The sequence below is a fragment of the Mobula hypostoma genome, chromosome 7 (genome assembly GCF_963921235.1).
Source record: "Mobula hypostoma chromosome 7, sMobHyp1.1, whole genome shotgun sequence".
In the NCBI taxonomy this organism is placed as follows: domain Eukaryota; kingdom Metazoa; phylum Chordata; class Chondrichthyes; order Myliobatiformes; family Myliobatidae; genus Mobula; species Mobula hypostoma.
In genome coordinates this window covers 179,165,313-179,180,294 of record NC_086103.1, presented here as the reverse complement: position 1 = coordinate 179,180,294, position 14,982 = coordinate 179,165,313, and the positions used below count along the sequence as shown (strand labels likewise).

The 14,982-nt window shown below is 43.9% G+C and overlaps 1 protein-coding gene across 1 annotated transcript in view; it reads right to left on the bottom strand.

Moving 5' to 3' along the window:
- Nucleotides 1-14,982, bottom strand: part of gdpd4a (glycerophosphodiester phosphodiesterase domain containing 4a) — a 99,673-nt gene that overhangs the window by 62,218 nt on the left and 22,473 nt on the right. Inside the window, exons 2-5 of the mRNA XM_063054642.1 lie at nucleotides 13,580-13,785; nucleotides 9,198-9,301; nucleotides 5,558-5,645; nucleotides 1,766-1,825 (exon numbers count right to left, since the gene is read on the bottom strand). Of these exons, the coding sequence (XP_062910712.1) occupies nucleotides 1,766-1,825; nucleotides 5,558-5,645; nucleotides 9,198-9,301; nucleotides 13,580-13,762 (435 nt within the window). The 5' untranslated portion in view covers nucleotides 13,763-13,785. The remainder of the gene's footprint in view (nucleotides 1-1,765; nucleotides 1,826-5,557; nucleotides 5,646-9,197; nucleotides 9,302-13,579; nucleotides 13,786-14,982) is intronic.

The following is a 14,982-nucleotide window of genomic DNA, read 5'->3' as shown; positions in this document are numbered from 1 at the left end:
AGGTTAGAGGTTCAGGGTGACAGAGTACAGAGAAAACTTACAAGGATATTGCTGGGGCCTGAGTTATAGGAAATGGTTGAATAGGTTAGGATGTTATTCCCTGGAACATAGAAGAATAAGGAGAAATTTAATAGAGGTATACAACATTATGAGGTGTATAGATAAGGTAATGTAAGCAGGCTTTTTCCACTGAGGTTGGGTGAGACCAGAACTAGAGGTCAGAGGCATGGGTAAAAGGTGAAATATTTAGGAAGAATCTGAGGAGGAAATTCTTCACTCAAGAGGCTAGTGCAAGTTTGGAATGTGGCTAACAGTAGAAGTAGTGGATATGGGATTGATTGAAACATTTACAAGTTTAGATAAATAGACAATAGGTGCAGGAGTAGGCCATTCAGCCCTTCGAGCCAGCACCGCCATTCACTGTGATCATGGCTGATCATCCACAATCAGTATCCAGTTCCTGCCTTATCCCCATAACCTTTGATTCCACTATCTTTAACAGCTCCATCCATCTCTTTTTTGAAGGCATCCAGAGACTTGGCCTCCACAGCCTTCTGGGGCAGAGCATTCCATATATCCACCACTCTCTGGGTGAAAAACTTTTTCCTCACCTCCATTCTAAACGGCCTACCCCTTATTCTTAAACTGTGGCCTCTGATACGTGGATACGATATGATAGAAGCAGAATTAGACCTTTTGGCCTATTGAGTCTGCTCTGCTATTTAATCATGGCTAATTTATTTTCCACCTCAACCCGATTCTCTTGCCTGTTTCCCCATAACCTTTGACACCCTTACTGATCAAGAACCTATCAACCTCCACTCTAAGTATACCCAACGACTTGGCCTCCTCAGAAATCGGAGCTCCAAAGGGACTTGGGATTTCTAATTCAGGATTCCTTAAAGGTTAACTTGCAAGTGGAATTGGAAGTAAGGAGGCAATGCAATGTTAGCATACATTTCGAGGACTAGAATATATAAACAAGAATGTAGTGCGCAGGCTTTATAAGCATTGGTCAGACCATACTTGGAGTATTGTGAATAGTTTTGGGTGGCATATCTAAGAAAGGATGTGCTGGCATTGGAGAGGGTTTTTCCAGAGGAGATTCACAAGAATGATTCTGGGTTAGTGGAAGGAGTGTTTGATGGCTCTAGGTCTGGACTTACTACTGATTACTTTAGCGCCACCTTAGGGATCCCAGCTTCAGATACTTCCTCGAGGTCTACTCCCAAAGCCTTCCCTGTGAGTGGATATAGCCGCGACACAGCAGACATTTGTGATCAGAGTTTTCCTTCTCCGAGATGAGCTGCCAACTATGGCCGATGTGCCCCATCTGCCTGAAGCGACTGGTTTTAGGGCGCCAGTTACCCTTTCGGTAGAAATGGTTCCACTGGGCTTCAAAACTAAGCAGAACATGAAGGCCAGAGAAACACAGACAAAATGATGGAGGAACTCATCAGGCCAGGCAGCATCTATGGAAAAGAGTAAACAGTCGATGTTTCAGGCTGAGGCACTTTATCAAGTGAAGGCCAGGAGCTGGACTTGGTTGTCAGAGGCTATTTGAGTTGCACACCATCGGGAGCGTTTAATAGGTACTGGGAGCTTGTCCCCACTACCCCGCAGGCACCCTTAAGAAACCTATCATTGAAGAAAATCTATTTCTTTAGAGAAAGCACCCACAATTCGTAATACTCCAAGTGCAGTATCATCAAAGCCTTATAAAGCCTCAGCTCGAGAGTGGTAGTGTTCAGGAGAGGCTCCATACCTTGTGGCCCCAGAAGAGGTATAATCGTTGGCCTTCGCTCAGTAGGCAGATAGCCAGAACCTGCAAGACACAAAGTGGGCATGGCGTCATCTTGTGAAACAGGCTGGTGGCCAGTGAACCAACTCAGGCAGAACAGATCGATCGTTGCCACGGAAACAGTCATAATAGACCTGAATTCAACTAACAACTTCCACAGTACAGGGCATCCTCCAGCTTCTAAAGGATTATCCTTTTACACCCATTTCCCTTTGGAGTGAAGGATGAGAGGTGACTTGATAGAGGTGTGCAAGATGATAGAGAGGCATAGATTGAGTGGACCACCAAAGATGTTTTCCCAGGGTGGAAATGGCTAATACGAGGGATATAATTTTAAGACGTTGTTGGGAAGAATAGGGGGGACGTCAGAGGTAGGTGTTTTTTTAAAACACAGAAAGTGGTCAGTGCAAGGAATGCACTGCCAGGGGTGGTGGTAGTCATCGTCATAGTCATAATCATACTTTATTGACCCTGGGGGAAATTGGTTTTCATTACAATTGCACCATAAATAATTAAATAGTAATAAAACCATAAATAGTTAAATAGTAATATGTAAATTATGCCAGGTAGAGACAGATACATTAGGGAGATTTAAGAGATTCTTAGTTAGACACATGGATGATAGAAAAAATGGATGGCTATATGGGAGGGAAGAGTTACATTGATCTTAGGGTAGGTTAAAAGGTTGGCACAAGATCATAGGCTGAAAGATCTGTACTGTGCTGTGATCTTCTGCGTTAATTACTGTATGAAACATGGCTGTCAATTCTATGAGCAGCAAGATCCCACAGAGGATATTGAACATATTATATTACAGCACAGTACAGGCCCTTCGGCCCACAATGTTGTGCCGACCTTTTAACCTGATCTAATGTTGGCTGGATTACCTCCATCGAGAAGTGGTAGAAGGAGTTCATTCCAGAGAAGTGTAAAGTCATACACGTTGGAAGATGAAGGTAAAATGCAGGGTTAATAGCAGGATTCTTAGTCGTGTGGAAGAACAGAGGGAGATTGGGGTCCATGTCCACAAATCTCTCAAGGTTGCAGCACAAGTTGAAAATGTTAAGAAGCCGTATGGTGTGTTGGTCTTTGTTAGACGGGCGTTCGAGTTAAATTGCTGCAAGGTCATGTTGCAGGTAGATAAATCTCTGCTTGGACTGCACGTGGAGTATAATGTTCAGTTTTGGATTGTGTTCAGTTCTGGTCACCTTCTTATAGGAAAGATGTGGAAGCTTTAGAGAGGGTGTAGAGGAGAAAGGTAGAAGAGTGACAGCCGATCGAAAGCGGCGAGGTGAATGGGTGGATCAAGAGCTGGCATATGATAGGTGGGTCCAGGTGATGGGTGGGGGGGGAAAGGAGAGTGAGATTAACGACAGAGGCTGGGAGGTGAAAGCTGGAGGTGGCCAAGGGCTGCAGATGGTAGGATCCAATAAGAGAGAAAGTGGTGCATGAAACCAAATATGGAAGGTGGGAAGGGCAGATGGGAACAATGGGAGGAAGGGAACCAGTGTGAGTGATGGGCAGAAGGGAAAGTGGGAGGGGAACCAGTGGGAGGAGTGTGTGGGTGATGGACAGATGGGAACAGTGGGAGGAGGGGAACCAGTGGGAGGAGTGTGTGGGTGATGGACAGATGGGAACAGTGGGAGAGGGGAACCAGTGGGAGGAGTGTGTGGGTGATGGACAGATGGGAACAGTGGGGGAGGGGACCCAGTGGGGGAGTGTGTGGGTGATGGGCAGATAGAGTGGGTGGAGGAGAGGAAAGAACTAGGGTCATAGGGGCTTGGGTGAATGTGGCAGGAACTGGGTAGGTCAGGAGGAGAGAGAAAAGAGACAGGGGGGAACAGTTTACATGAAATTGGAGAATTCAATGTCCATGTCCTTGGGCTGCTGACAACTCAAGTGGAATATAAATACTGATTTCTCCAACTTCCACTAATATCTTCCCCGTCTTTTCTTCTCTTTTTTCCATTCTTCATTCTGGTTCCACTCTCTCCCTTCTCTTCTCCTGATCTGCTCCATCACCTCCCTCTGGTTCCCTCCTTGTTCCCTTTCTCCCATGGTCTACTGTCCTCTCCTATTACATTCCCTCTTCTTCATCTCTTTACCGTTTCCACCTATCACCCACCAGCTTCTTATCTTATCTCCCCTCCCCCACCTACCCATCTTCCCCATCACCTGGTTTCACCTATTACCTGCCTAGCCTGTACTCCTTCCTCTCCCCCAACCTTCTTATTCCGGTTTCTTCCCTTTTTCTTTCCAGTCCTGATGAAGGGTCTTAACCCGAAACATCGGCTGATCATTCCCCTTCATGGATGCTGCCTGACCAGCTGAGATCCTCCAGCATTCTGTGGGTGTTGGAACATGGGGTGCTGTTTGATTCATTTGTGGTTAGCCTCTCTCTGGCAGTGAAGGTGGTCGAGGACAGACAGATCTGTTTCGGAAAGATGTAATGCTAAGGCTTTATAAGGCATTGGTCAGGCCACACTTGGAGTACTGTGAGCAGTTTTGGACCCATTATCTTAAGAAAAGTGATGCTGAGGTTGGGGAGGGTCCAGAGAAGGTTCATGAGAATGATCCCAGGAACGAAAGGGTTAACTTATGAGGAGTAATTGTTGGCTCTGGGCCTATACTCACTGGAATTTAGAAGAATGAGGAAGGATCTCACTGAGATATCAGATCTTGAAAGGCCTTGATAAGAATGGGTGTGGAGACAATGTTTTCTGTGACCAGAGGGCACAGCCACAGAACAGAAGGACATCCCTGTAGAACAGAGCTGGGGAGGTATTCCTTTGAACAGAAGGTGGTGAATCTGTGGAATTCATTGCCACAGGCGTGATGGAGGCCAAGTCATTGGGTATACTTAAAGCTAAGATTGACAGGCTCTTGTTTAGACCTTAAGAAGACAAAGGAGCAGAAGTCGGCCAGTCGGCCCATCAAGTCTGCTCCGCCATTTTATCATGAGCTGATTCATTCTCCCATTTAGTCCCACTCCCCCGCCTTCTCACCATAATCTTTAATGCCCTGGCTACTCAGATAACTATCAATCTCTGCCTTAAATACACTCAATGACTTGGCCTCCACTGCCGCCCGTGGCAACAAATTCCATAGATTCACCACCCTCTGACTAAAAAAATTTCTTCGCATCTCTGTTCTGAATGGGTGCCCTTCAATCCTTAAGTCATGCCCTCTCGTACTAGACTCCCCCATCATGGGAAACAACTTTGCCACATCCACTCTGTCCATGCCTTTCAACATTCGAAATGTTTCTATGAGGTCCCCCCTCATTCTCCTAAACTCCAAGGAATACAGTCCAAGAGCGGACAAACGTTCCTCATATGTTAACCCTCTCATTCCCGGAATCATTCTAGTGAATCTTCTCTGTACCCTCTCCAACGTCAGCACATCCTTTCTTAAATAAGGAGACCAAAACTGCCCACAGTTCTCCAAGTTTAATCAGGGTATCATTGGTCACGGACAGAAGGTAGGTGAATGGGGTTGAGAGGGATAATAAATCAGGTCCTGAAGGAATGGGGGAACAGCCTCAAAGGGCCGAATGGCCTAATTCTGTTCCTATGATTTATGTGCTTAATGAATATGGAGGTGGTGGGAATTAAAATGCTGGAAACCAGGAGATGCAGACAGCCACTGAGGACATGGCATACGTGGTTCATCGGTTATGGCATGGGTACAAGAGCTAGGAATTTCACTGTTCACCACCTTTGACAATCGATCTGTGAGAGGACACAGTTCACTCACCAGTAATATGGCAATATATGTAAAAAACGTTGCTGTCACACCCAGCACCACAGATGACCATGGGATCCATCTGTCCCTGTAGAAATTCCTGGAGAAGAAAGAAACGAAAACATAAACCCCAGATCAGAGTTTTATCAAAGATTTAAAGTACATTTATTATCAAAGTATGTATATGGAATACAACTCTGAGATTTGTCCTCCCACAGGCAGCCACGAAACAAAGGAACACCATGGAACCTGTTCAAGGAAACATCAAACACCCAACGCACCAGAAAAGAACAAATTACACAAACGGCAAAAAGCAAGCGAACAACACATAGAATATCAAACATCAAACAAGAAGTCAATTGTATTTATATTATGTCAAAGCAAATTAGATACAATGCAAGTGGCTGTTCTGCCCATTGTTTTTGTACTGGACCTTTGAAACAGATCCCCAATTAGTTTAATTCTCTCTTTTCTTTCCTCGTATCCCTTTTCACCCATTTATCCAGTCCCCTTTATGAAAATTAACAATGAATCTCAGGTTTTCCTGATGGTACATTCCAGATCACTCCTCCACAACACACATATGGTCATTTGGCAATGAGTTAAATTCTGTGTTTTCGGACAACAACCCTTCCATTCCATTGAACTCTCATCAGAACATTGTGTTCCTTCCCTCTCTGCTCCCAAAGAAAATAATCCTAGTTTCCCCCATTTCTTCACATAAATGCAGTACTACCTATAATCCCGTTACTCTCTCACACTCTTTCTACCTCTCTGTCTATCCCTGTTCCTCTCTCGCTCTCTCAATTACTCTTTTGCTCTTTATCTATCAAATTCTTGTGCTCACTGGTGCTCTCTTCCTCACACTCTTTTTCTCCATTTCTCTCTTTTCACAATCTCACTTACTGTTTCTCACACTCTCTTTCTCTGACTTCACTCTCTCTACCACCCCTCCCTGCCAATATTGAGAGAGATCTACTGAGAGATGGTCGGAACTGGATATAAATATTCTGGCCAAAATTTAACCAGTGAAATATGAAGATAGGTCACAACATCCTTCAGACAGTACTCTCAAGCCAAGAATCCTAGACATTTAATTTCTAACAATCTTACCAAGACCCAGAGATGTTTTAAAGTTCCACTTCCTTAAAATTGATATAAAATGTCTATCCTTGACAAATATTTACCTACAATGTGTATCCCTGTGTTTACCTGGTTAATATTTTCCTTGACTATCAGGAAAATTAACACATTTTTTTCCTGTTTTTGAGCAGTTTGATCAGGGCGATCGATGTGGACTGGGGTGTTTTGGCAAAGAATGACCTTGTGCCTTGCACTGGCTAGCAGCACGGCACGGCACTGAACTGAACTCTACCAGTTTGACATTTGATACTCTGTGTACTGTTTGCTCAATTTTTTGCCGATTGCACGATTTGTCCTTTCTTCTTGCACATTTGGTGTTTCATGTTTTCTTGAACAGGTTCCATGGTGTTTCTGTTTCTTGGCTGCCTGTGGGACGAATCTCAAGAGCTGTAATCTATATAAATACTTTGATAATAAATGTACTTTGAAATCAGAATCATCGCCACAGCCAGGTGTAACCAGATTTTTTTTTGATTTATGGGTGTCATTTGTCAAAGCCAGCATTTATTTCCCATCCCTAATTCCCCTTTGGGAAGCTGCGCAAAGCCTCTGCCCCTTCCCTCTTCAGTCCTGACAAAGGGTTCCAGCCCGAAACATTGACTGATCGTTTCCACGGATGCTGCCCGACCTGCTGAGTTCCTCCAGCGTGTTGTGAGTGGCGTTAAGCCACCAATTTGAACCACTGAAGTCCTTTTGGTGAAGGTGTTTCTGCAGCCCCGTTGGAGATGGGAGCTTCTTGTTTTTTTTAAATTTAGAGATACAGTAGGGGATGGCTCACCTCAACTCAAGGACATTCAGAAATGAGAAATAACTGCTTTCATCACCAGATCCTGAAAAAGAAATTAACCTACCTAGATCCACTGTGCTGCTAGGGAGACCAGTTCATCCAGGCCATGCTCTCTTCAAGGAGGAGGTACAGGAGCCTTAGGTCCGACACCAGCAGGTTCAGGAACAGTTATTACCCATCAACCTTCGGGCTCCTGAACCAACATGGTTCACTCACCTCAACACTGAACTGATGCCACAACCTAGGGACTCACTTTCAAAGGCTCTACAACTCATGTTCTCAATATTTATTGCTTATTTATCTGTTATTATTATTTTTGCTGGGTTTTTTTCTTTTTGTTTTTACACAGTTTGTTGTCTTTTGACAATGGCTATTTTTCTGTCTTACTGTGTTCGGGTTTTCTTTTTTTTTCCCAATCTTTTTATTAGTTTCAACATCATACACATAACTAAAAAATAAGTACAGAGCAATTGGGATTGTACTAATTAATAATAATTATATTATAAAAGTATACAGTCAAGTAAACCTCCCAAAATCTCACATATTAGCAATATATTACAAATACCTAGGAATACAAGTTGACAACAAACTGGACTGGTCAAAGAACACTGAGGCTGTCTACAAGAAGGGTCAGAGCCATCTCTATTTCCTGAGGAGACTGAGGTCCTTTAACATCTGCCAGACAATGCTGAGGATGTTCTACGAGTCTGTGGCGGCCAGTGCTATCATGTTTGCTGTTGTGTGCTGGGGCAGCAGGCTGAGGGTAAGCAGACACCAACAGAATCAACAAACTCATTCGTAAGGCCAGTGGTGTTGTGGGGATGGAACTGGACTCTCTGACGGTGGTGTCTGAAAAGAGGATGCTGTCCAAGTTGCATGCCATCTTGGACAATGTCTCCCATCCACTACATAATGTACTGGGTGGGCACAGGAGTACACTCAGCCAGAGACTCATTCCACCGAGATGCAACACAGAGCGTCATAGGAAGTCATTCCTGCCTGTGGCCATCAAACTTTACAACTCCTCCCTTGGAGGGTCAGACATCCTGAGCCAATAGGCTGGTCCTGGACTTATTTCATAATTTACTGGCATAATTTACATATTACTATTTATTATTCATGGCGCAACTGTAACGAAAACCTATTTCCCCCGGAATCAATAAAGTATGACTATATAAAAAGTATACATAAAATACAAAAATATTGTAAAAAAACAGAAAAAGAAAAAAAAAATCCCATTAGAAAAAAAACTAATCTACCCAAACTAAAAGAAAACTAAGGAAAAGAAAAAGAACAGGAAAGGGTTATTATGATACCTCAGATAGAACCAATAGTGTCACCACTTCCGCTCCTCTCCCCATATATTGAAATCACAAAATAGATTGGCAAGGGTCAAATTACGTCATGTGGAAATACTGAATAAATGGTCTCCAAGTCTCATCAAATTTAATAGATGGGTCATAAATGACACTTCTATTTTTTTCTAGATTTAAACAAGACAGTTTGAGAAAACCAATAAAATGTAGTAGGAGGATTAATCTCTTTCCAATTCAATAGTAATGTGTTCGGGTTTTCATTAACTCTATTGCGAAAGTGAATCTGAGGGTAGTATATGGTGACAGATATATATTTTGATAATACATTTACTTTGAACTTTAGATGCTGAAGTAGGGATTTACACCTGGTGGGAAACAAACTAGGGTTTGAACGCACTGGACTCACCAATCAAAGTCATTGTAATCGTTCCTTGCTTCACTCCAAAAGTACAGGAGCACAAACGCCAGGCCAAAGGTCAACACCAGAATCCCAAAGCAGAAAAATTCAAACTGGAGTCAACAAAGAAAGGAAGTGTTTGATTAGACTGTATAATTGTTATTTCCTGTGCGGTTTAACAATTATCTGCCTGCTTATATTTTACATAACTACTTATATTAACGTAACTGTCTAGTATGTTTCCTAGTGGTCACAGTATGTAAGGTAGCACAGTGGTTAGCACAACGCTTCACAGTGTCAGCGCCCGGGTCCAGGTCCTGCCGCTGTCTGGGAGGAGTTTGACCGTTCCCCCTACGATCGTGTCGATTTCCTCCGGGTGCTCCAGTTCCCTCTCACATTTAAAAGATATATCGGTTGGTAGGTCTTTGTTAATTGTCCTATGATTAGGCTAGGGATAAATTAGGGGCTGCTGGGTGGTGTGGCTCGAAGCACTGGAAGGGCTTGTTCCATGCGGTATCTTAATAAATAGATATATCAGTGTGTGCCCTAGTGTTACATTTGTATAATTCTGGAAGCTGCTCTGGTGTTGCATTATTTGAATACGACCGGTCTGATTGGTTAACCCTTATCTACATATTTGAATGGAATGTTTCTTATCTATGGTATAAAAAGAGTTGAACACATTGTCCGGCCACTTTTACTCTCTTTAATCTTTTCCTGTTCTTGTTCTGAGCTCCTTGACTTTTGTAATTCTATGTTTCCAATTCTCTTTGTTCTATTAGCATTTAATAAAACGATTGCAAAGCAACGTTTATGCCTCTCTCTTGACTTCTGAAAGAGCCTTGGATCAAAAACACTAGAATCCAAAAGGAGTAAGGAAATGCTGAATGATTCTCCTCAGAGGACTGCACGGTAGTGTAGTGGTTAGAGCAACGTCAGTGAGCCTGGTTCAATTCCTGCTGCCTCCCGTGAGCATGTGGATGCACCAATTTCTTCCCATACACCAATGACCCAAAATCATAGGAGCAGAATTAGGCCATTCGGCCCATTGAGTTTGTTCCACCATTCAATTTTGGTTGATTTATTATCCCTCTCTGCCCCATTCTCCTGCCTTCTCCCTATAATCTTTGACACCTTTACTAATGAAGAACCTATCAACTCCTGCTTTGGCCTCCACACGTACGGGTTAATATGTTAATTGGTCACATGGGTGTAACTGGGAAGTGTGGGCTACTGGGTAGGTTAATTGGTCATTGTTAATTGTCCTATGAGTAGGCTAGGGATAAATCAGGGGCTACTAGGCGGTGTGGCTCGAAGCACTGGAAGGGCTTGTTCCAGGCTATATCTTAATAAATAGATATATCAGTGTGTGCCCTAGTGTTACATTTGTATAATTCTGGAAGCTGTTCTGGTGTTGCATTGTTTGAATAGGACCGATCTGATTGGGTCAGAACTTTCTGCTACCGTGTGGCATCTCTAAAAAAACAAGCAGGCTGTTTGGCCAATCCTAACTGTTCTACCCAGTTAAGGTTTATGACGATTTAGCTGGAGTATCACACAAGACACTGGTGAGGCTGCACTTCAAGCGTTGTGCTCAGTTTTTGGCCACTCTTCTATATTAAAAAAAGGTGCCACTAAATTCGAAAGAGTGCAGAAAGTCATCATCAAGGCCCCCCACCATCCAGGCCTTGTGCTCTTCTCGTTGCTGCCATCGGGCAGGAGGTACAGGAGCGTCAGGTCCCACACCACCAGGTTCAGGAACAGTTATTATCCTTCGACCATCAGGCTCCTGAACCAGGGTGGATAACTTCCCTCACCTCAACTCTGAACTGATTCCACCACCTACAGACTCACTTTCAAGGACTCTACAACTCTCGTTCTCAATATTTATTACTTAATATTTATTGTTATTTTACTTTTTATTTTTGTATTTGCACAATTTGTTGTCTTTTGACACTGGTTATCTACCGATCTGTACTGTGCATGGTTTTTTATTGATTCTGTTGTGTTTCTTCGTATTTACTGCGAAGTCCCGCAAGAACATGAGCCTCAGGGTAGCAATATAGTGACATAGATGAGTTTTGATAATTACATTGAATGTTTACTTTGAAATATACACATTTTGCTCAATATCTATGGTTAACAGAATTGATCAAGGATGTTGCCAGGACTAGGGGGCTTGAGCTAGAGGGAGAGGTTTTGACCAGGCTAGGCTTTTATTCCCTGGAATGTAGGAAATCTTATCATGTTTAAAATGATGAGGGACGTGGATAAGGTGGATGCTAACAGTCATCTTCCCAGGGTAAATTCCTATAGTTGGTCGCACAGATAGGATTTTTTTCTCAGGTAGGAACGTCAAGTATTCAGAGGACATGCATTTAAGCTGAGAAGAGGAAGTTTAAAGGAGATGTGCGGACAAGATTGTTTTACAGAGAGGCAGGTGGGCTGCCTGGGGAGGTGGTGGGAGCAGATATGATAGTGGTGTTTAAAGGCTAAAAGTCTGTTTAAGAGACAGGCACATAAATATACAGAGAGGGATTATGAGATAGAGTCATAGAACACTACAGCATAGAAACAGGCCCTTCAGCCCTTCTAATCCATGCCAGCCTTGTTTTCTGCCTAGTCTCATCTGCCTGCACCCGAACCACAGCCCTCCATACCCCACCTGATGGAAACTCACATGGTCCTAGGGAGAACGCACAAACTCCTTACAGTCACCTCTGGAACTGAACTCCAAACTCCAATGCCCCTAGCTGTAATGGTACCGTGCTAACCATTACGCCACCATGGCACCCAACTTTCCTGACCAGCAAGAACTGCTCTTGCTCCCTTTCTTTCCAGATCTGATGACTACTGACTATTCCTCTGCATAGATGCTGCCTTACTTTCAGAGTTCCTCCAGCATTCGGTGCGCATTGCTCATAGAGAATCATATTCATTCCACTACGTCATTGCCCACCATGAATTACCACGGTAATGTAGTGGTCAGCGCAATGCTATTACAGCTGAGGGCTCTCCAGAGTTCAATTGCAGCACCATCGGTAAGGAGACTCTGTATGTCCACCCGTAGATTGAGTGGGTTTTCCCCCGGTTGTTGCAGTCCAAAGACATACCAGGTAGGCTAATTGGCCATTGTAAATTGTCACATGATTAGGGTAGGATTAATCCAGTTTGTCTGGGGTTGCTGGGGCGATATGGCTCGAAGGGACGGAAGCGCCTACTCGTCACTGTATCACTAAATAAATAAATATCATTTTATTCTAAATTTGCATGACCTGTAGCTGTCCAGACCTGGAGATTCACGTGCTCTTCTTAAATTTTGTGAAAGTCTGAAAAAGAATTTCCTTTTTGAGGAAGTTACCAGACAAGGCAGTGGATGTTGGCTGCATGGACTTTAGCAAGGCATTTGACAAGGCTGGTCAAGGAGGTTCAGTCACTGGGCATTCAAGATGAGATGGTAAATTGGATTAGACATTGACTTCACGAGATAAGTGGTATTAGATGGTTGCTTCTCCGAGTGGAGGCCTGTGACTAGTGGAGTGCTGCAGGGATCAGTGCTGGTTCTTTGTTGTTTGTCATCTATATCAATGATCTGCACGATAACATAATACTGTAATGGCTCCGTCTGTCTAAGTAGACAATGGACGCACCCGGTTTAGCCCTGGGGCGCAAACTTGGGCGATGAATATGGAGATCCCGGGCTGCCCAGACATCAAGATCTCCCTCTCGGCCTCGCGGATGTGGTCCAAGGGAATGTGAAGCAGCACATTTGGCATCAGCTTGGCTGCAGGAGCTGCCGGGAGGTGACGTGATACATCATCCAAACGTGTTAGGGGCTCCACTCCGGATTTGTGTAGGGTTTACTCCTTAACCTTCTTTTCTCCCGAAGATACCCACAAGGCAGTGGGATCTGTAACCCTGGATAGGGGCCCATACCGGGTACTGTCAGCCGGAGCCAGCTGAGCCCGGGACTCGTGTAAGGCAGGGTCGTCACACCCTGTAGTAGTGACATATGGAGCCACTACCCACACTACCCTAACATAACATGATAAAGTGCATCAGTAAATCTATGGATGACACCAGGACTGGGGGTGTCGTGGACAGCGAGGAAGGCATTCAGAGCTTGCAGCAGAGTCTGGACCAAATGGAAAAATGGGCTGAATGGAATTTAATGCAGACAAATTGAATTGAATGGGCAAATGGAATTTAATGCAGACAAATTGAATTGAATGGGCAAATGGAATTTAATGCAGACAAATGCGAGATGCTACACTTTGGGAGGACAAACCAGGAAAGGACTTATCACTGGTTCTGTGCTGTAGTGCTCTATGACTCTGGGAACTAGCCGCTCCCCATGTGCTACGTTACCACCAGGTGGAGGATTTGCTTACCTTGCTGCAGCACAGCTCTCCGGGAAGGATCCTGGTACGCTGGTACCGTCTCCACTGGCATCCGTAGAGCCCAGCCAGGCAGGAGAGGAAAGGGTGGGACTCATAGCGTTGAAGCAAACGCCGACGGACAACCTGCAGCCCTCCCAGCTTGACCTTTTTGAGCTGGATTGGAGTGCTGCCCATCGGCCGGTCAGAGCTCACTCCCCCTGAAAGAGAACAAGGGCAAAGAAAGGGGTTGGTCCTGTTCCCACCTCACTGAGGCACAACTTCAAATGGCCCTTGAGCCTGGATACACGCTTTCAACCTTTTGTATCCAGTAAGATTCACATCTACTATGATGATGTTCTTCTTTTGCACATTCTTTGTCTGTCTTTATATGTTTATGTATAGATTTTTCTATTGTATTTCTTTTTTTTTTGCAAGAAAATGAATCTCTAGGTAGTTGGGTAGTCAAAGCTGCCCAAAGCATCACCGGCACCAGCCTACCCGCCATCAAGGACGTATATACAGAAAAGTGCCGGAAAAGGGCCAGTAACATCATGAAGGCTCCCACCCACCCTGCTCACGGACTGCTTTTTCCACTCCCATCAGGGAGGCGGCTACGTAGCATCCACACCAGGACCACCAGCCTCAATAACAGTTACTTTCCCCAAGCAGTAAGGCTGATCAACACCTCCACCCACTAACACACCCCTCCACACCCCCAACCACTCATTTCCTGTCAGTCACTTTATGTACAGACACTCCTGAGCCTAGCGTCACTTTACTGGACATACAATCAATGAATACAAGCTATTTAATGTATTTATAGTTCAGAAATGAGGACCCTGAACCACGCCTGAGGTACAATCGATAAGGTGGCCTAGGACAGACAGAAATGGATGATGTTCATTGCTGCACTAAATGTCAGGGGCGTAACAGGCAGTAACTATGCATTTATATTTATTCTGATATTTTTTATTTTTGTGTTCTTTATATTACTGTGTGTTTTTGTGCTGCATCAGATACAGAGTAACAATTATTTTGTTCTCTTTTACACTTGTGTACTGGAAATAACATTAAACAATCTTAAATATAGTAACATGTATATACAATAAGTTTACTATTGAACTTTAAACTACCATCAGGTTCTTGAACTGACCTAAAAATAGCTTCGCTCTCTCAGACTCTACTCCATTATTGCTCTCTCAACTTACTCGGGTGTTGTCATGCTTATGTTTTGTGCTATTTGTGTATAATTCATGCCAAATTAAATTTAAACCTATGGCTGCAATGTGCTTCACTGCTGCTGAAAAATCACTAACTTTCGACGCATTTGTACCATGTGTAGGTACTGTATGCCCACGATGATAAACTTGATTCAGGTGGAACACAGAAACTAGTAAAGACCTGTTTGGCCAAAT